General features: G+C 48.1%; 1 protein-coding gene across 1 annotated transcript in view; it reads left to right on the forward strand.

Annotated features, from left to right (window-relative positions):
• Positions 1 to 2,837: 2,837 nt before the first annotated feature.
• Positions 2,838 to 22,076, forward strand: part of LOC101391448 (MHC class I-like protein MILL2) — a 37,910-nt gene continuing 18,671 nt past the window's right edge. Inside the window, exons 1-4 of the mRNA XM_087421922.1 lie at positions 2,838 to 2,990; positions 3,174 to 3,318; positions 17,612 to 17,645; positions 17,730 to 17,835. Coding sequence (XP_087278048.1) covers positions 2,838 to 2,990; positions 3,174 to 3,318; positions 17,612 to 17,645; positions 17,730 to 17,835 — 438 coding nt within the window. The remainder of the gene's footprint in view (positions 2,991 to 3,173; positions 3,319 to 17,611; positions 17,646 to 17,729; positions 17,836 to 22,076) is intronic.

Raw genomic sequence — 22,076 nt, forward strand, 5'->3', positions numbered from 1 at the left:
TTGTTTTCCCTTTCAGATTATTCTTCCCTCCTTGACCATTATGCTACACTTTTTCTGCAAGGTGATCTTATCCAGAACATGGCTTCAGCCACCACTGAAATGTGAGTGATTTCCAGATTTTTCTGTCCATCCCGGAGCTCTCAGCTGAATTCTGGATCTGCGTATCCACCTGTCAACCTGGAATCTCCAAATCGATGTCCCACAAGCCCCTCAAATGCAAGATTTCCAAAATGGCTCATGCTTTGCTCCTCCAAAATCCGCCCCCTTCCAGGACCCGTGTCAGGGAACGATATGATTGTCTTCCAGTTACAGAAGCCTGACATCTGAGCATCATCCTTGACCCACCTCACTCTCTCCCCAAAATGGCACCAAAACCACGCCCAGCTCATAGCAGGTGCTCAGTCTTTACTTAATGATTGAATGAACATCCAACCCACCCCCAAGTCAGGTTGCTGTTACCATCTAAACATCTTATGACTGAGACCACTCCTCTCTATTTCTGCTCTCTGCACTCTGGTCCAGTCACCATCTCCTCGCAACTGGATGTTGCTCCCACCTCCTCAGTGACCTCTCAGCATGCATCCTGGTCTCTGAGATGCCAAAGCTCAGATCTCATCAGGTCTTTCCTGAAGTTCACCCTACATCGTGAGTCACGTTTTTCCACGGCTTCTCAAGACTCTTAGGATGAGTCCAAGCTCCTCACCATGGCCACCAGTACAGGCTGCCTCCACCCCAGCCTCGCCTGGCTCACTCCTGAGACCCTCTTCCTGAGTCCCCAGCCACCCCGCCCCTCTTGCTGCCCTTGAAGACGCTTTGACTTACCTGACCCCAGGGGACTTTGGATACACTCTGTAAGGTTTTCAGTAGAGGTACATAAAGAAATTCAGAAACTTTGTACCTTCTCTTGAAGATTACAAAACAGTCAGCTAGCCTTTTGTAAAAAGACAGAGATATTTACACATCAGATTCCTCAATGATACTAAGAATATAATCATTAGCCAGGTGTGGTGAGGTCTTCCCTTGTTACAATATTATTTATTATGTATCTTGCCAGCCTAATATGGAGACGTGCCCTCTTGAGAATTTCCTGCAACTTCAATCTGTAATTGTCATATTGCCTTTAATCCTGAGACTGTATTACTTGTGTACTTTTTGGATAGGAGGAAATTAGATTTGCTCCCTGTATGTTTTGGGAAGTTGAATTTTTGACTCCCTTTATTTGGTCTTGTTATAATTAATTCAGCCAGTATTTTAAAAAAAACACCCCAGATTCTCTTGCAATTAGGAAAAAAACACCTGTTTTCTTTGTTATATCAACAATGATACATGTCAGACTAATGGTGATTGTAGCAAGGACAAGTTTAAAACACAATGCAGAATCTTGATTTTTTTTCCTTGACGTTCCCAAATCTGGAATGCTCATCCTCCTCACTGACCCCATCCTGATTGTCACTTACTATTCCTTCAGTGTCACCTTCTCAGAGTGACATCTCATTCTGATATCTCCGATTAGGACAAATCCCACTATTTTCTTTCCCCACACCATTTCCTCTCCTTCTTCGTATTTATCACAACTGCGATTATGAACTTACCTGTGTTATTCTTTGATGAATTTCTGTCTCTCCTACTATACATTGAGGTCTATAAGTAGGCTCATTGTATAATTTATTGGCCAAGCCATGACCCCTGAGACTGAAAGACGGGGCTATTAATAGTTATGTTGGGTCAATAGGCATACATAGGACTGACCCAGATAATCCAGATTGTATAAGTGCCATGTTTGAACATAGGGAAGGGGCTATCCTAGCACGTAGCTGGTGATAAATCCACGTGACTATCACATATTGACTCACCTTCAGTTTCTCCATCTGTGAAATGGACTTGAGGACAGTCCCTCCCCCATCAGGCTGTTGTAAGCATGTAAGGTTACCCCCCCCATACTGCACTCTTGGAACCAACTCATTATTTGCAGCCCAAATTAGGGGAGTGGGGAGTTATGCTCCCGTTCCTTGAAGGTGCTGTACCTACATAAATATTTTGGAATTCTTCTGCATTGGAGATTTGTCTCTTCTTCCCCAATTATTTATTCATACCACTGTGGACTCATGGAAACTTCTTTTAATCTTTGGGGTATAATCCAATACTACTTTATTTTTGGTCAAATTGTTCCCCCCTTGGCCACTGGGAGTCTTCTAGTTGGCTCCTGTGTCCCTCTGACATATCGTGATCATGTGGGGTTTGTATTATTATTGTAATGATCATTTTTAGCACGTCCTTATTCTCTGGCACTGTGAGATGCTCCAGGGGCATCCTGTGTATTTACAGGCCCAGACCTAGAATCTGCCATTTTTCCAAGGAGCCTGCAGCTTTCCTCTTTTACGCCTGTTTTCCTTTTCAATTTATTCTGTGGTGCTAGTTCTCCCTTGGTCTAAAGAAAAGTTAGGTCAAATCTCATGGACTTTTCTGGTCACTTTTACTTAATAAATATCCTGTGTGGCCAATTGACAATGTTCAGAAAGATGTAAAAGTGAAAACAACAATCTTGATTTATAGTTACATTTCCATTGTCTTCCCTGAAGACAGGATAAGGGGCGCCGTTATTGGCCCACCCAGCACTTCTGTCTACACATCTTCCTGAGTCCGCTGACCTCCTGTCTGTGCTTGGCGCACAGGGAGGGAGGACAGAGGGCAGTCGAGTTCTTCTCTGACTCGTAACGTCACAGTGCTCTACCACGGACACCACGCACATTACAAATACTAAAGCTGATTCCCGCAAGGATGCCTTTGGCTTCTCCAGAGACACAGATGCTGGGGAGCTCTCACTTGAGCGTACCTCGATGAGGCAGCTGTATCTCAGCTCCCGTCTGGGTATTTACATTCTCATCCTCTATGGAGGGTTCCCAGCCAAAGGCCAGCTGCAGCTGAGCAGGCGGGAGGCGCAGGCGCAGCAGACGGGCCGCGGCCGTTCACGGAGGGGCGGGGTCTGCAAAGTGCGCCCCGGGGCCTGGAGACCCCGGGCCTGGCTGGGACCCACGTGTGTGACTTGGGATCTCGGTCTGGCCGAGGGAGTGCACGCTGGCGCCAACCCACGAGGAGAAAGCACCTGAGTGACCTGCCCGGGGGCAAAACCAGGGGCGCTGCGGGGGCGCGACTCTCCGGGCTCCGCTTTCCAGACGCGGGACTTGGAGGCTGGACGCCCGAGGAGGCGGCGGCGGCGACTTGACGTAGCTCCGCGGCCGCCGACAGAAACCATGAAAAAGGATCCCACTCCCATGAAAGGGGCCGCCTCAGCAGCGTCCCAAGTGTCCAGGGCGCCCAGTACTGGCAACAGCCACTGAATAGTAACACCAGCAAGGTGACAGCGATAGAAACACGGCAGCTTACGCCACCACAGCTGTGCGCACGCGCAAGTTCTGCTGGAGGCCCCGGCGGAGTCTGAGCCTCCGTCCAGTCTCTGAGTTGTCGCCTACTGCCACCTAGTGTTGACTTCTGGGATGTATACCAAAACCGGGGAGGCTGGTGGAAAACGTTTTGAGAGAAGGTGTCAAAGTGATACAGTGCTACGCTGGGTGCACTCCAAATGCACCTTTGATACCACGATTAAATGATATTATAATTCTATAATGTCATTGTCACACGGCCACTGGGTAGAGCCCAAGTCTATCTCCAGAGTCATTGTGTACAGTCTACACAACATGGCTCATCACCGGAAGAACAAAATGTGGGATAGATCTGACCTATGATGGTTTGGACCTTTAAGCTTTTATCTGAACGGAGGAGTTCCCACTTGCTTCCTCTTCCAGAAACATAAACTTGGGAAAACTGTAAAGGTGGGGCAAGGAAGGGAAGCAGTGGCCCTTGGGCCTTTCCTTCACTGGCAAATAGACTTAATCTAATTACCGAAGGCACAAGTCTGCCAACACGTGCTCACTCTCACATGTGTGTTTTCTAAGTGGTTAGAGGCCTTCCCCTGCCGAAATGCCTCAGCAACCTCAGTTGCCAAGGATTTCCTAGAACAAATCTTCCCCACGTGGGGAATCCCCCCTACCACTTCTAGTGATGGAGGATCACATTTCACTGGCAAATTATACAGGGAATCGAAAGGGCAACACACATTAGTCGAAGACTTCACTGCCCTTCCCATCCTCAACCATCAGGCACTGTGGAAAGGGCCAACGGGATCCTCACGTCCAAGCTGGCTACACTGTCTGAAGAATTGGACTTCCCATGGCCACGGGTGCTGCCCATCGTTCTATGACTCTGAGATCCTCTCCCCTACCTCCTCATAGACTGTCTACCTTTGAAATCACTACAGGAGGACTTATGAGAATGCCCTACTCATCCTAGCTAACAGAGGATTCCAGTTTAACCCAGTGTGACATCCTAAGATACTGTCAGGGATTAAATACACCCAGTCCTATAATGGACAAGGCCACCGCTTTTCTTTTCCCCTCCAGTTCCCTGATGAGCCTTTACAGAACTAGCAAGTAGGAGATCAGGTATTTTGGAAATACCATCATTGCAAAATCAACCTCGAACCCAGCTGCAAAGGATCTTGTACTGTTTTGCTCATTGCTAACACTGACGTCAAATTACAGGGTGTTCAACCTTGGGTCCATGTCTCACAGCTAAAAAAGACAAGCACAATTAAGACTGGAAGAACATTCCAACTGGAGATCTCCAACTGAGGTCCCATCAAGAGCCTCCAGGGGCCAGCTCTGTGGTGTAGCGGTTAAGTGCGCACGCTCCGCTGCTGGTGGCCCGGGTTCGGATCCCAGGCGCGCACCGAGGCACCACTTGTCAGGCCATGCTGTGGCGGCGTCCCACATAAAGGGGAGGAAGATGGGCACGGATGTTAGCCCAGGGCCAGTCTTCCTCAGCAAAAAAGAGGAGGATTGGCATGGATGTTAGCTGAGGGCTGATCTTCCTCACACACACACACAAAAGAGCCTTCAGAAGCAGAAAGATCTCAAATAAACAAGCTAACTTTACACCTCAAGGAACCAGAAAAAGAAACTAACTAAGCCCAACATAAGCAGAGAGAAGAAAATAATAAATGAAATAAATGAGAAAGAGACCAGAAAACAACAGAAAAGCTCAAAGTTTCTTAAAAGATAAACAAGATTGACAAACCTCTAGCCAGAAAAACTTAGAAAAAAAGAGATAAAACTCATAAATAAAATCAGAAACGAAAGAGTAGACATTACAACCGATACCACAGAAGTACAAAGGACCATAAGATACTACCATGATCAATTATACACCAACGAATTGGATAACCTAGAAGAAATGGATAAATTTCTAGAAACATACAACCTACCAAGACTGAATCAGGAAGAAACAGAAATGCTAAACAGACCAATAACGAGTGAGGAGATTGAATTGGTAATCAAAACCTCCCAACAAAGAAAAGCCCAGGACCAGGTGGTTTCACTGGTGAATTCTACCAAACATTTAAAGAATTAACTGGGCATCTACCCAACGAACCTGAAATCAACAATCCAAAGAGGCTTATGCATCTCTATGTTCATCGCGGCATAATTTGCTATAGCCAAAACATGGAAGCAACCCAAGTGTCCCTCGACTGATGAGTGGATAAAGAAGATGTGGTATATACACACAACAGAATACTACTCAGCCATAAAAAAGACAAAACTGATATCAAAGCCAGATGAGGACACTACAAGAAAAGAAAACTATAGACCAATATCTCTGGTGAATATAGATGCAAAAATTCTCCACAAAATACCTAAAAACTGAATTCAACAGCACATTAAAAGTGTCATACTTCATGACCAAGTGGGATTTATCCCTAGGATGCAAGGATGGTTCAAATCCAGCCACACCTGAATCAGATCCCCTCCAGGGAGGGAAATTCTGGGGAGTAACGGCTTGAGTGGGACCAAATCCACTCAGTCCACCTCTCCAGCCCTGAACTGAGCCTCCCTCCCTGTGTTTGCCCTTCCTTGGTCCTGCCCAACTGTGTCTGGGTGCAGGGCTCTGTGGTGTCTGCGCATAGTGCACTTTTAAATTTGTGAGAGCAATGAAGACTGTTTTCTCCCAGTAAATTTTATTTTAAACCAATTTCATGTCAAATTTGGAAAGGAAACTGAGATGTCTCTGGGATTCCTAGAATTGGGTCTTTCTGGACAAGCCTCAGAAAAATGAGCCTCTTCCTCTCCCACATTCTGTTCCAGCCCACTGGAAATGCTGGTGTGCGGGAATGGTGCAAAATGAGCGACCCAAACTGAAATGGTCCTTGCTTGAAGGCTCAACTATCCCCAGTGTTCTTAGGTGCCCCCTTCCCCAGTGCTAACTTCAAGGGGGCCTGGATAGTCATCCCCTTCTTCTGAAGGGGAAAGTCAGAGTCTCATGGATTGTCCTCTCTGACATTTTTTCTCCCCTTTGTGGTGCTAAATCCAGAAACAATGCTTTTCTAGAATCCCCTAAGCCTTTCTCCTCTCCTCAAAATCAAATCTCCTTTGGAGACAAATAATTCCTGCATCATGAGAATCCCAAACCCTCCCTTCCACCCCCAAACACCACTATGTATTGGATGGTGGGGCCAAATGGTCTTGAGAGGGAATGGGGCACTCTAAACAGAGTCTCACTTGTTTGGGATCTAGTGTTGTAGAAATGGAGAGAGGCATGTTGCAAGTCTGCTCGGGTTGCAGGAAAGGATGTGGGGAATTAGCAGGGAGCGTGGTCAATGTCGTGAGCCTTGGCACTAGAGGGCTGGGAATTGTCTGTGATAGGCTGACCACAGATATGGTTCTGATTATTCACCTCCTATTCACAGCAATTGCAATGTGCGTTTTCATCTCCTCCCATCAAGATTTGCTGTCCATCACCCCGCCTCCTTGACTTTTGTGCTCCAGAGAACACACTGGAGTGTCAGGTGCCAGTTTCAATTGTAGACTTCACTCAAGGGACCTTGGTGCTTCCATTTTCTCCATCAGGAAACTGAAATAATGTGGACACTCTCTGGCCAGCCTGTTGGAGGGTGAGAGACCACATGGAGTAGAACCTTATTCTCCCAGCTGAGGACATCCCAAAAAAGCCTGTTGCCATGCAACTGAGGATGCTTGAATGAGTTCTTCATAGATGAGCCAACACCCAGCCCACCCACCAGCCAAGTGCAGACATGTAGGTGACCCCTTCCAAGGGCAACTGAGCCTGGCCCAGATCAGCAGAACCACCCTCATGACCTGTAGACCAGCATTCGTAAAGTGCTTGTTTCATGCTGGTGATAATGGGGGTAGTTAATTCTGCAACACCAGCAAACACACTACATGAGTTTAATGATGGGTAATAGACGTTGAGTCCCTGGCAGAACTCTCTGATTTTGGCCCAATCAGGGCTTATTCAGATTCTCACTCAGACTCTACTCTGACAACCCAGGACATGTTCTTTAGACATTTCCCGGGGGCTCTGTACCTTAGTGGGGAGACTTCTCAGTTGTCTCCATCCTCACACAATGAGATGCCACCTGCCCCAGGATGAACGGGGCTCTGTCCATGGTCCTGACCATGTGTCTCCATCCATGTGCTGGAGACAAGAGACATGTAAGGTCAAGAGACTGTGGAGGTCAGAAGACATGCAAGGAGTGAGGTGCTTCTCACCAGTCAACACTGTCCACTATTGGCTTCCCTTTTAGGTGATCAGTGTTTGGATGACAAAGGTGCTTGTCGATCCATATTGCCAGAGCCATTGTACAAAGGGACTTTCACAGCCTCAGGTTCACACAGGACAGAAATTCAAACTCAGGTCCTGTGTAGACTCTTTGCTGGGTCAGCTGTGATCCTCTGCCTCCAAACTTCAGTCTTAACCTAGGAAGCCACTCTGCATTCATTCACTTCTTTATTGATTCTCCTTGAGGTCTTGTGAATGCTTAGTTTTCATGACTAAATTCTAAACATAGTTTCAATTTTTATAGAAAATGGTATATGATTTTTTGAGCTACTTTCTGTTTGATAATAGTGAGATGAAGGAGAGCTACACAAATTCACCACGGAAAGACTGATTCTTATTGACCTATAATTTGTAGTTCTGGGTAGCAGGAGGAAAGATTGTTCTTATGTGACTTTTTAGAAGAAAATTGTGACATTTTAGAGAAAAATTGTGACATCACCTAAAATGGTTTTTAGGTGATTAATAAGATGATGGGTGATTCTGTACTTAGGAGGTGTTTGTTAAAAGAGACTGGGTGCTAGAAATTCTCTGGCCTGGGCTTGAGAAAAGGGGGAAAACTTTGAGGATGCCTGTGAAGGGTTCTGAGGACGTGGACCAGTTATAAGTCTGGTACCACCTAGATGTCCATGTCAGGGACCTGCCCCACTGTTGTCATGGTGCCAGGCACTGATCACAGAAGAGTGCAGGAGTTAAGTTCTGACTCTGGTCCCACACACATCCTGGGTTCAAATCCCAGCTCTGCCAGGGACTTACAGAGTGATCTGGGTAAATTTGTGCCACTTTACTGTGCATGCCTCAGTTTCCCTAGTTGTCAAGAAGGGATCCTAATAGTCTCAGACTCATGGGATTTTAGAAAAGATGAAATAGATGGATGTATATAAAGTGCTGAGAACAGGGCCAGGCATCAGCAAGTGCTCCAAGGTACTATTATTATCCTTCCAGGCCCTCAGCCCTGAGAGATTGAGTCCTCTGGCTCCACACATCTTTTGACTCTCCCCACCTCACCCCACTCTCTCAGTGCCTCTCTCTGTCCCACCGTGTGATCATCTGCTCTCTGCCTCTGGGCCTTCGCACCTGCTGTTCCACTTGCCTGAAATTCTCTCCGCACTGTTTCACACCAAGGATGCTTCTGGTGGGCTCTGTATCAATGTACCCTTCTCCATAGGACCTTCTTGGACACACTATCCACCTACACCCAATGGTCATTTTTTATTTCTGCACTTAAAAAAAACCAAACTTCTAGTACTTTACACAAATATGGATTGATTGTGATGGTTCTATCTCCCAATCCTGATTGCGAAACCCACGATGATAGGAGTCGGGTATGTGTTACTCACAGCTGGGAGGTCGTGTCTCAATATTCTCACCTGTAAAATAGAGTGAACACTGCATCCACCTCCCAAGGTTTTGGAAAGTAAAAGATGACGTATTCAAGTCGTTAGTGCCGCGTCCGGCAAATATCACGCTCTGGAGACCTGCTCTTGCTTGTTAATGGTCTTAACGTTTATTACCTGGACCAAGCACTGGCGACTTTTCTGTCCCCAGCGCGGGCGATTCCTCCCTGGTCCACACTGAACAGCCCCGCCCTGCGCCTAATGCCCGCCAGGGGGCGCGCCGTCCCCACCTCCTTCCCCTGGGCGGACCCAGGTTGGGCTCAGGCTGAGCGCTGAAGCCCTGCCCTCCCCGCTGTGGTGTGGGTCTCCCTCCCTGTCCTCCACCCTGGCCGATTTGATGGGAGAACTTGAGCCCGCTGATGGTGACGGGATTGTTATTTAGTGAACCCTGAGATCCTGAGTGTTCATCCTGATACTCGTGTCTATGGAACAAGTGGGTGTGTCTTACAGCCTCTGGATGCCAGAGAAGAGGCCCAAATCCACCCTTTATGACTGTTCCCAAACTGCAAGCCCCCATCATTACTGCAAATACGACGTGCAGCGTGAAGAGCTGTCCCGTGCTTTCCCTCCCGACTGAAAGAAGGGCCTGAGGAGATGAAATATCTCAGAGAAGGGTCCACACAGCCAGCCTGGGAATTGCGCCTGCTTGATATTGTTCAGAGGGGTCATCATGAAGGGTCAGGGGCCCAGGGAAGCCCTCATCTGCCTAGAGCCCCTCAGACTGTTCAGAATCAAGGAAAGGGGACCGGTCCCCCTACTCAGGGCACATCCTGGCTGAGTGTTCAAGAGGACACAGAATGAGGAGGGGGACTGAGTCTGTCTCTCCTGTCCCCAAACACCCAGCCCATGTCCAGATCTAGATCAGCCCCAGGTCCCTCTCTCTAGGCTCCTCCGGGATGCAGCTTCCAGCATCATCTGGTCGTCTGATCCTCCATCAGCTGACACTGAAGCAGGAGACACCCAGAGAGAATGGGAAAACAGAGATGGCCAAATGTAGAGGGGAAGACAGACACATGGGCAGAAAGGGGCCTGGAAACCTCCTGGGATTCTCGAGAGCTTGGGGACGAGGCTGCCAGTTTGGCGCATTTATCAGCCAGTTTATTTTCCTGAGCCTCCTCAGTTTTTTATATCGCATCCCTTCGTTTTAGCGGTAGAAATTTTGGGGGGTATTAACAGTGCCTTGGAACTTCCTGTAAGATGGTGTCCTTTCTTGACTGGAGTTGAGGCTGCTGTCATAAATCCTCTCTCTTTCCATAACATACCCACATCTTATACTACCTCAAAGGCATAGAGGCTGTCAGTACAGATGTTCACATTCATTCCTTCTGCTCTTATGCAAGCCAGAGTGAGAGGGATTAATTCAACCACCTGAGCCCATTTAACATATGGCAGGGCTTAATATTCCAGAGGTGTGTTGAGCAGTGATGGCGTGTCCATCCTGGAAGATTCCATCCTCCTTCTGGAGATAGGAGCCTTGGATATAAAGAGTAACTTGGACACAAAGAGTCTTGGACACGCATCCTTGGACATAAAGCTATACAGTGTCCACTTGGGGAAGTCTAATCTAGAATGAGGTGAGGATCTGACACCATCCTGAGGTGTCCCATCAGTGGGTCAGTGAATCAGGCAGCAGGGTTAAGATTGTCAGTGGGGTGTGGTGATGTGAGGGGGTAGAGTGGTAGAATTTCCTGTGAGGTGAGTGGAGACACAGAGAGGTGCTGTGTGTTCTCATGAAACAGTCGGTCTGTCCACCATGAGGAGCATGCCTATCCAGCGATGACCCAACACCAAGTCGGGGGCCGGGGTGGGGGGAGGGCTAGGAAAAGTTTGGCATTTGCAGCCATGGCTCCCATGTAAGAAGGATATACCTGAGCTCCTGGGTGCAGGGCCAACCTATAACACCCTAGGGGTCTCTGGTGTGTGTTATATTTTGGGGATAATTCATGACCCTCTCATTCATGCACAAGACTCTCTCGTTCACGCACAAACAAGGAAAAAGTTCGGGAGGAATTCGGAAGTCCACGTGTCGGGGGTAAAAGTAGAGAGGCCTGAAGGTTCTGGAAAGCATCTTTGGAAGGGGGATTCCAGACTCCTGAGTTGGAAATGACTCCCTAGTCATGGTATAAAGGGGTGAAGCAATCCTAGAGAAACTAGGTATCCACATCCTACAACACCCCACAGGACCCCAAACCTCTCAATTGTCATATTGTCTCCAGGAGAGGAAAGTGCTGGGTGGTAGAAGGTCATCTGTGGACACAGTTTCTACTGCAGCCGGGTCATCATGACCCAGATATAGGTCACACCAAAAGAGTGGTTGACCTTTGTCTTTAGTCACCTTGTGGCCCTTTGTGGTGCTGCCTCCAGAATGTCCTGAGTGTCCAGAAGGGAGCTGGCCTGTCAGAACTTCAGGGGCGATGATCCCCAGATTGGATTAGGGTGGAATTTCCTGTTTCTCATATTTTCATTTAGGTTGAACCAGAAGTGGGCAGGGCCCTCAGTGAATCCTTGGGGCATGAAGTCCAGGGATATTGCTGATTTTCCCAGGAGAAGGCAGACGGGGACTGAGAAAGAGGCCTTACCCTTCTTCATGATTCCATTTCAAAGGAATTGTTCTCAGGTCCTTGACAGAGATGCTTCTGAGTTGCAGACGACACATATTCACCATGACAAGCCCTTTTCAGAAATGCTCTCAGGGCCGGCCCCGTGGCTTGGTGGTTAAGTGAGCACGCTCCCATGCTGGTGGCCCAGGTTCGGATCCCGGGCGCGCACCGAGGCACCACTTCTCTGTCCATCCTGAGGCCGAGTCCCACATACAGCAACTAGAAGGGTGTGCAGCTATGGCATACGACTATCTACTGGGGCTTTGGGGGGAAAAAATAAATAAATAAAATCTTTAAAAAAAAAATGCTCTCAGGAGGGAGGTCAGAAACCCCTCATCACATATTGGCTACAACAAAGAGTCAATGGTCCTGGCAAAGTGGAGCTTTGTCAGGCAGGCATTTGAATGGAGGAGGGGGGTTGGGGTCATCCTAGGACACAGCCTTCTGCTCTAGAAGCCGGGCTAGAGTTTGGTCTAGTCTCCTGGTGCAGGGGGTGGGTTGGAGCGGTGATGTCCTTGTGTCACTGCTGCACTGATATCCTTGGTTCCTGATTGTCAACCACTCCAGAAAGAAGACAGTTGTTTATGTCACCCTATTTCCCCCTTTCACACTCTCTGTCCTCCTCTCAGTGTCTCCCACAACTTCAAACCATCTGTCCTCTGTCATGGGGCCTCCCCATGTCACTCTGCCCTCCCCCTGCCTTGGCTTCTCTCTGATGTCCTCCATCACTGCTCTGTGCCTCTGCCTGAGGCCAGGTTCTTCTCTCCCTTTTCCCAGGGAAGGGGCTACAGGCTGAGCTCTTTATGTGCCCCTCTCTGTGTCCATCCCTTTCCCTGTTCTCCATCTTTCCCCTTGTGTTGCATCTTCCCTCCCACTCTCCAGTGTTTTTTTTTTTTTCAATTTTAATTTATTGTGGTAAGAACACTTATCATGAGATCTTCACATGTAACAAATTTGTTTTCTTTATTGTGAAATTTTTGTTGTACATTATTGTTTGACAGTCACCATATAAATGCATCCTTTCTCCCTTTGTGCCCACCCCCCAGCCCCCTTGCCCCTGGTAAACACCAAACAGTTCTCTTTTCTGTGTGTTTGTTTGTCTTCCACTGATGAGTGAAATCATGTGGTGTTTGTCTTTCTCTTTCTGGCTTATTTCGCTTAACATATTACCATCCATGTCCATCCATGTTGTTGCAAATGGGACCATTTTGTCATTTTTTATGGCTGAGTAGTATTCCACTGTGTGTATATACCACATCTTCTTTATCCACTCATCAGTCAAGGGACACTTGGGTTGCTTCCATGTCTTGTCTATAGTGAATAATGCTGCAATGAACACAGGGGTGCAGAAGCCTCTCTGGATTGTTGACTTCAGGTTCGTTGGGTAGATACCCAGTAGTAGGATAGCTGGATCATAAGGTACTTCTATTTTTAATTTTTTGAGGAAGCTCTATACTGTTTTCCGTAGAGGTTGTGCCCGTTTGCATTCCCACCAACAGTGGATTAGGGTTCCCATTTCTCCACAGCCTCTCCAGCATTTGTTGTTTTTGTCTTGGTTATTATAGCCACTCTAACTGGTGTAAGATGATACCTTAGCGTTGTTTTGATTTGCATTTCCCTGATGATTAGTGATATTGAACATCTTCATGTGCCTATTGGCCATCTGTATATCTTCTTTGGAGAAGTGTCTGTTCATTTGCTCTGCCCATTTTTTGATCGGGTTGTTGGTTTTCTTGTTGTTCAGTTGTGTGAGTTCTTTATATATTGTGGAGATTAGTCCCCTGTCAGATATATGCTTTGAAAATATTTTCTCCCAGCTGATGGGTTGTCTTTTCATTCTGATTCTGGTTTCATTTGCCTTGTAGAAGCTCTTTAATCTGATGAAGGCCCACTTGTTCATTCTTTCTTTTGTTTCCCTGATCTCAGTAGACATGGAATTCGAAAAGATCCCTTTATGACTGATGATGAATAGTGTACTGCCTATATTTTCTTCCAGAAGTTTTATAGTTTCAGGTCTCACCTTCAGGTCTTTGATCCATTTTGAGTTAATTTTTGCATATGGTGAAAGGAACTGGTCTAGTTTTATTCTTTTGCATGTGGCTGTCCAGTTTTCCCAGCACGATTTATTGAAGAGACTTTCCTTTCTCCATTGTATGTTCTTAGCTCCTTAGTCCAAGATTAGCTGCCTGTAGATGTGAGGTTTTATCTCTAGGCTTTCAATTCTGTTCCATTGATCTGTGTGTCTGTTTTTGTACAAGTACCATGCTGTTTTGATTACTATTGCTTTATAGTATATTTTGAAGTCAGGGATTATGATGCCTCCAGATTTGTTCTTTTTTCTCAGGATTGCTTATCTATTTGGGGTCTTTTGTTGCCCCAGATGAATGTCAGTGTTTTTTGTTCTATTTCTGTGAAGAATGTCCTTGGGATTCTGATTGGGATTGCATTGAATCTGTAGATTGCTTTGGATAGTATGGACATTTAACTATGTTTATTCTTCCACTGCAGGTGCAGGGAATATTATTTCCATTTCTTTATGTCATCATTGATTTCACTGAATAATGTCTTATAGTTTTCATTGTATAGGTCTTTCACTTCCTTGGTTAAATTTATTCCTAGATATTTTATTCTTTTTGTTGCAATTGTAAATGGGATTGTCTTCTTTTTTTTTCTGAGGAAGATCAGCCCTATGCTAACATCTGCCAATCGTCCTCTTTTTTTTGCTGAGGAAGACTGGCCCTGGGCTAACATCCGTGCCCATCTTCCTCCACTTTATATGGGACACCGCCACAGCATGGCTTGCCAAGCGGTGTGTCGGTGTGCGCCTGGGATCCGAACTGGCGAACCCCGGGCCGCCACAGCGGAGAGCATGCACTTAACCGCTTGCGCCATTGGGCTGGCCCGGGATTGTCTTCTTGAGATCTCTTTTTCTTAGTTCGTTGTTGGTATATAGAAATGCAACTGATTTCCTTAAGTTGATTTTGTGCCCTGCAGCTTGGTTGTAGTTGTTGATTATTTCTAATAGTTTTCCAATGGATTCTTTAGGGTTTTCTATATATAATATCATGTCATCTGCAAAGAGGGAGAGTTTCACTTCTTCGTTGCCTATTTGTATTCCTTTTACTCATTTTTCTTGCCTAATTGCTCTAGCCCAGTGCTATATTGAATAAGAGTGGTGAGAGTGGGCACCTTTGTCTTGTTCCTGTTCTCAGAAAGATGGCTTTCAGTTTTTCCCCATTGAGTATGATGTTGGCTGTGGGTTTGTCATATATGGCCTCTATTATGTTGAAATACTTTCCTTCTCTACCCAGTTTTTTGAGAGTTTTTATTATAATTGGATGTTGGATCTTGTCAAATGCCTTCTCTGCATCTATTGAGATGATCATGTGGTTTTTATTCCTCATTTTGCTAATTTGGTGTATCACATTGATGGATTTGCAGATGTTGAACCATCCCTGTGTCCCTGGTATAAATCCCACTTGATCACGGTATATGATATTTTTAATGTGTTGCTGTATTTGATTTGCCAATATTTTATTGTGGATTTTTGCATTTATGTTCATCAGGGATATTGGTCTGTAGTTTTCCTTTTTAGTATTGTCTTGGTCTGTTTTTGGTATCAGGGTGATGTTGGCCTCATAGACTGTGTTGGGAAGTGTTCCATCTTCCTCCAATTTTTTAGAAGAATTTGAGAAGGATAGGTATTAAATCATCTTTGAATGTTTAGTAAAATTCTCCAGAGAAGCCATCTGGTCCTGGACTTTTATTTTATTTTATTTTATTTTTTGTGAGGAAGGTCAGCCCTGAGGTAACATCCATGCCAATCCTCCTCTTTTTGCTGAGGAAGACTGGCCCTGAGCTAACATCTTTTGCCAATTATCCTCCTTTTCTTCACCCTTTTTCTCCCCAAAGCCTCAGTAGATTGTTGTATGTCATAGTTACACATCCTTCTAGTTGCTGTATGTGGGATGCCGCCTCAGCATGACTGGACAAGCGGTGTGTTGGTGTGCGCCGGGGATCCGAACCTGGGCCACCAGTAGCCAAGAGCGTGCAGTTAACCGTTAAGCCATGGGCCAGCACCTCTGGTCTTTTATTTTTGGGGAGGTTTTTGATTACCATTTTAATCTCTTTACCCGTGATTGGTCCATTCAGGTTCTCTATTTCTTCTTGATTCAGTTTTGGGAGGTTGTATGAGTCTAAGAATTTATCTATTTCTTCTAGGTTGTCCAATTTGTTGGCATATTGTTTTTCATAGTATTTCTTTTGTATTTCTGTGGTATCCGTTGTAATTTCTCCTTTTTCATTTCTAATTTTATTTATTTGAACCTTCTCTCTTTATTTCTTGGTGAGTCTGGCTAAGGGTTTGTCAATTTTGTTTATCTTCTCAAAGAACCAGCTCTTTGTTTCATTGATCCTTTCTATTGAGCTGAGGCTGCAGGGCCGCTGTGCTGAAGCACGGGGTGGGCGGGGGTGGGGGAAGGGCTCTTGCTTTCACCTCGCCTCCCTCATCCCAGGGGTTTCTCGCTTTGCTGACACTCTGCTCTCATGATGGGCTAGCTCCTGGAAAGTACACTAGCAGCAGTTCCCCTTCCTCTGTGGGGGGATTCCCTATGGCTGTGAGTTATCTGGGAAAGGGTTGGTTTTACCGGCAGAGGGCCGCACCTCCCCCCTCTACCCAAAAGCCGCGTGGTCTCAGTCTCAGGGTCACAGTCCTTGGGGAGAGGAGAGGAGGGGAGGGAGCTCCTCTTACCTCCTTCCACTGTCTCCGGGGATTCCAGCACCTCAGCCCTGGGGTGTACGGCTGCCTGGGTGTCTCAGACGTCCCCTGTGTGGTGTGAATAGCTTCTGTTGGAATATGGATCTCCTTTTTGTTGTGTCTTAGAGGGGGAGACTAATTGAGGGAAGCTCAGTCTGCCATGATGCTCCCCTGGTAACAAATTTTTAAGCTTCCAATACAGTCTTGTTACCTCTAGCTCCAGGGTTGTGCAGCAGATCTCCAGAAGTTAGCACGCTTCTTGATAAACTAAAACTTTATGCCCCTTGATTAGGAACACCCGATTTCTCCTGCCCCTCAGCCCCTGGCCACCACCGTTCCATCCTTTGATTCTCTGAAGTGGACTCTTTTAGATACCTCATCTGGGTGGAATCATGCTGTATTTGTCCTTCTATGATGGGCTGATATCACTCAGCACAGTGTCCCCGAGGTTCATCCATTTGGTTGCACCATGCAGAATTCCCTTCTTTTTTAAACTGAATAATATTCCACTGTCTGTCTATATCACATTGTCAGTATCCATTCATCTCTCCATGGACAAATCGGTTGTGTCCAAATCTTGACTCTTGTGAATGGTGTGTAATGAACATGGGAGTATTAATATCTCTTCGAAATTCTGATTTCACTTCTTTTGGACAAACACCCTGAGGTGGGACTGCTTCATCATCTGGTGGTTCTCTTTTGAACGTTGTGAGGAACTGACATACTGCTTTCTATTCCCACATCTTCTCTCCCTCCTCTAGAGCATCTACTCCTGATCCCCTCGCCTGCCTTATTCCCAAACCCCATTCTTTCTATGTTTTTTTCCACTAAGAGTTAATTTTTTAGAGCAGTTTTAGGTTAACAGCAACTTGAGGGGAAGGCACAGTGATTTCCCATACCTCCTACCCCACACAAGCAGAGCCTGCCCTGTTTACCAAATCCCCCCTCGACAGTGGTCATTTGTTACAGCCGGAGAACCTACACTGACACGTTCTAATGAATTTTGCAAACAAGAATTCTGAGATCTTGCCTTCAAGTGTTGGACATTTTGAACATCCTATGCTGTCAAGAGAGTGGTTGGACTGAGTAAGGCAGAGGGGACTGCACTGGCGGGGGTGGGGGGTGGGGGAGTGTTGGGGGGGTGTGAATCTCTGCCCCTTCATCTCCAGGCCACGCCCACTGGTACTTCAACGCGTCTTCCCCGTACCCCCGTCCCCCTCCCACCCTGTGTCCCCCCCCACGACCCCCCTTGCCCTGCCCAGCCCGTCTGTGCTCACATCCTCTCAGAGGAGGCAGCGTCTGGACGGGTTTGTCTGAGCTCCTGCGCCTGCTGCTGACAGCATCCTGCGACCTGGAAGCCAATTTCGACCACAGAGGACAGAACACTTGGCAAGTGAGTCTCCGTCTGTCTGTTGATTTCCACTCCTGTTTTTCGGACACACTCCCTCACCACACACACACACACACACACACACACACACACACACATCTCAATCCCCTCTCTCGCTGTGGTCCCAGGACGGGGCAGGGTGTCCTGGAAGCTGCGGGTTTCTCAACCACGTCTGCCTCTGAGGAGAGGGGCTCATGTCTGGCTCCTCCCTTGAAGGGTCTCCCAGCCCTGACTCCCCAGACTCCATGCCACCCTCACCCGGCCTCTCACCCTCCTCACCAGACAACTCAGACTCAAGAGGCCCCTCCTCACCAGGGTCCCCGGTCTATGTCCCGTGCTCCCCCAGGGTGACACCAGCTCCGTCTCCATGGTCCCCTCCACCACACAGCTTCACGTTTCCCTCTCCATATCTGTGAGGACAGCCACCAGAGTCACTTTGCTCTACCACGACGTCCCATTGCTGTTTTTCAGAGTCACCTCGCTCAACAACAATATACCATATGTTTGTGCTGACATCCCCCAGGGATTCACCCATAGTGTTCAGAGAATGTGGAAGGTCACCCAGCAACTCTCCATCCTTCCCCAGATCTATGTGTGAGTCAGCCCATCACATACAGGAAACACTAGTGTCACCTTGCTCTGCCCTGACTTCTCCCTGGCATTGTGCAGAGTCACCCCGTTCAACAACGATATACCATACGTTTGCACTGTCATCGCCTGGGGACTCACCCCCAGGCTTTAGAGAATGCGAGGAATCACCCAGCTACTCTCCAACCATCCCCAGATTTCAGCTTGATTCAGCCCATGACACACGGAGAACACCAAGTAACTCACAGACCTCACCAGGTTCCTCCCCAAGTTCTCCTACATCTCTATTCACAGCCCTCAGAGAATCTGTGGTGTCAACCAAATACTCTCCCACCATTCTCAGATTTCTGCGTGAGGCAGCCCATCACACACAGGAGACACCTAGTGACACACAGTCCTCGCCAGGTTCCTTGTCTTGGTCTCCCAGGTGTTCACCCACAGACCTGAGGGAATCTCCCCTGTCACCCAGCTACTCTATGATTGTCCCCAGATCTGTGTGCCTCAGCCCATCACACAGGAAACATCTAGTGACACACAGACCTCTCCAGGTTCCTCCTCTCGGTCTCCCATGTCTCGATCCACAGCCCTGAGGAATCTCCCCTGTCACCCAACTACTCTCCCACCACCCTCTGATGTGTGGGAGCCTCAGCCCATCACACACAGGAATCCCCTCTCAGCTCACAGACCTGTAGGGTTCACCCCCGCCACCTCTCCCATTTACACAGCAGTGAGTCCCAGGTATGCTCCAGTGTTCCCACACTCATCTCCTTCCACACTCGGACACACCCAGGGCCTCACAGACCGTCCATTATTGTCCTTTTCCTCCAAAAGGTGGCCAACATGAGCATGTCCCCGGTCATGGTCACACACTGACCCACGGAAGTGACCCTCCTGCATCCCGCCCTCACAAACACCATTGCCCTTCTACTTGCTATCGTCACACCCTTGCTCCCAGAAGAGATCTTTCTAATGGGGGACTTCACCCCACTGGCCATTATCAGCCCTCACCTGGGCATCATGACCCTCCTGCCTGCTGATGACATGGCTGCCAGTGACTAATGGAGCGGGACCCCCCAGCTTGCGTGAGTCCTGCAGATGACAGTGGCCACACGTCTCACCCATGTGCCCGCCTCACTGCTGGATGATCCCCCAGATTACATAGGACCCGCTGGGCTGAACACAAGACCGTGCTCTCCATCACCCTCTTCCTCCTCTTCCTTCTACTTCTCAGCCTCCCACTGTCTCTCCCAAGTTCAAACCACCCGTCCCCTGTCATTGATCTTCCCACGCGGCTCTGCCCTCCCCGTGCCTTGGCCTCTCTCTGATGTCCTCCCTGACTGTCTCTGTGCCTCTGCCTGAGGCCAGGCTTTGCTGTCTTTTCCCAGGGACGGGGCTAAGGGCTGACTCTCTCTGTTCCCCTCTCTCTGTCCTCCCTGTGTCTCCCTCTGTCCCTCTGTGTCTGCACCTCCCCTCCCATCCGCCCTTCCTGTTCCCCCCCTCTCATTGCCCCTCTGTCTCTGTTATTCTGTGAGTCCCCTTCCTAGTTTATATCTCTTTCTTGTCTTCTTTCTAGCATCTCTTTCACCATCTCTGCTCCCCTCTTTCTACTCTCCCCTCTTCAGCCTCCCCTTTCTCTTCTCCACACCTGCTCCCTCCATCTCTCGCCCTTTCATCCTCTTCCCCATTTACCACTTACCCACCCCATGCCCTGTCTCTTAGTCCCCCCAGGCTTCTGCCGCCCCGTTCTCTGAGTCCATCCTTGCTCCCTCCTTTTGGCTTATTATCTTTTCCCTTCGACCACCCCGTAACCCTGATGGGTCCCATCCCATGTATATCTCTGTGCCCTTTTCCCCCCAATTTGTATTCTCTCTGTTTTTCCATCTCCTTGTCTTTGGTCTTCATCCCCCCCTACCCTGCCTTTCATCTCTGCAGCAGCTTCCTTTCCCCATGGGCTCCAACCGCAGTGAGCCAGTGTCCCATCTGTCTGAACCCACAGGGTCTCTCTCCCCTTCGTGCTCTGTCCTGCAGCCGCGCTCAGACCTCCATCCCCTTCCACATCTTCTGCACCAGGCTTCGTGCTCGTTCTCCCTGGTTGTTTTCACACAGACTACCCGCCCCCGCCTCTCCTCTCTCTGAGCACCATCCTACCTGCTCTGCTGAGCCCACCCTTGGGTCCCCTCCATCTCCCCCAGTGCACTGACCCCTCATCCGCCTTTCTGTCCTGTCCCCCTGTTCATGCGAGCCTGTCCATCTCTCCAGCTACACCCTCCCCCCTACAACCACCTTACAGAAATCTGGACCAATGCTAAAATTCCTGGGAATTAAAATCCCTATCGTCTGCACACTGACTGAAGGTGACTCTTGCCACCATGGAATGAACTTCTACAAGAGAAGGAGGAATGTAGAATTCTATCAGACAATTTAAAATGATTAATACCCTTTATTATGACTAGGACTAGTAGTCAGTTTTAAACTTTGGCTCATGGGGCAGATCAGTAATTCTTCCTATGCTGTCAGCTGCCTGGGACCCGTTCCCTGGGTCCCCACACTGCCTGGGGGCACAGTGAAGAGATGGCCCTTCACAGGACACAGTGAAGGAGAGACCGACTCTCTGGGTCCAGGACAGTGAAAGCCCAGACACACTCTTGAGTATCGTATTCTCAAGAAGGATCTTTTACCTCGAATTCATGATTTGGGCAAATTTCAAACAGTCTCCCTTTTCAGCCACTGAAGTGCTTGCATCAATAGCAATAATTGCAACCGGTTGCTCTATCACACTGTAGCCTGAGGACACGACACTGCCCAGGAAGTGTGTACCTAAAGCTTTGCCATGTGTCCACTGTGCTGAAGTTTTGGGGAGAAAAGGACATTGTGGGTGTCTCATTTTCTCCACCTCTTCCCTCATATTCTGAATATGCCCTAAGGTTTTTTCAGAGGCTCAGGGTCAGAATGAAAATTCAATCACTGAAAAGATGATGTGCTTCATGCTGAATTTGATGATATGTTATGAAAGCTAGGAAACTGACCTAGAGAGAGACACTTGGGTTTTAGGACTGAGAAAGGGCTTGGAGTGCTTTTGTTTGGGTGTGAAAACATGACCCAGAAGTTTCTTAAAATCATTCCCATCATTCCTACACCAGCCGGACACGGCTCTAGCTCCTTCTAGTCTCTGTTCTGCTTCAGTGATTTTAAACAGAGCTGAGATCACTTCACCTTGTTCATCCATTCACACCCCACCCCCACTCCCACGACTGTCTGGGGTCCCGGTGTGGCAGCCCCTTTAGGTGCCTCTTCAGCCCCAGACGGCTGTGGAGGAGACGCGGACTTGGGCCAGCAGGGCTCTCAGGCCCGGCTCCGGGGTGGGTCCTGGACGAGGGTGGTGATGCACGAAGGACCCCGGCTCCAGCGCCCTCCTCTGACAGATGGGAGGGGCTCCGATCACTCCCAGCTGCTGGGAGCATGAAGGGAGAGGATCGTGTGAGGAGATGGGGTGATGCGGTCACCTCAGCAATTGTGCCTCGTCCCCACGCTGTCCAGACAGCCTCACACACTGTGCTCCAGGAGCTGCAACCAGTAAGATATCCGATATTCTGTGAAACGTGGCTGACTTTCACAGCTCTTTGGTCCTTTTCCAATTGATTTCATACTTCTCGAGC

This window comes from Ceratotherium simum, chromosome 33 (genome assembly GCF_057802395.1).
Source record: "Ceratotherium simum simum isolate JZ-2026a chromosome 33, ASM5780239v1, whole genome shotgun sequence".
Classification (NCBI taxonomy): Eukaryota; Metazoa; Chordata; class Mammalia; order Perissodactyla; family Rhinocerotidae; genus Ceratotherium; species Ceratotherium simum.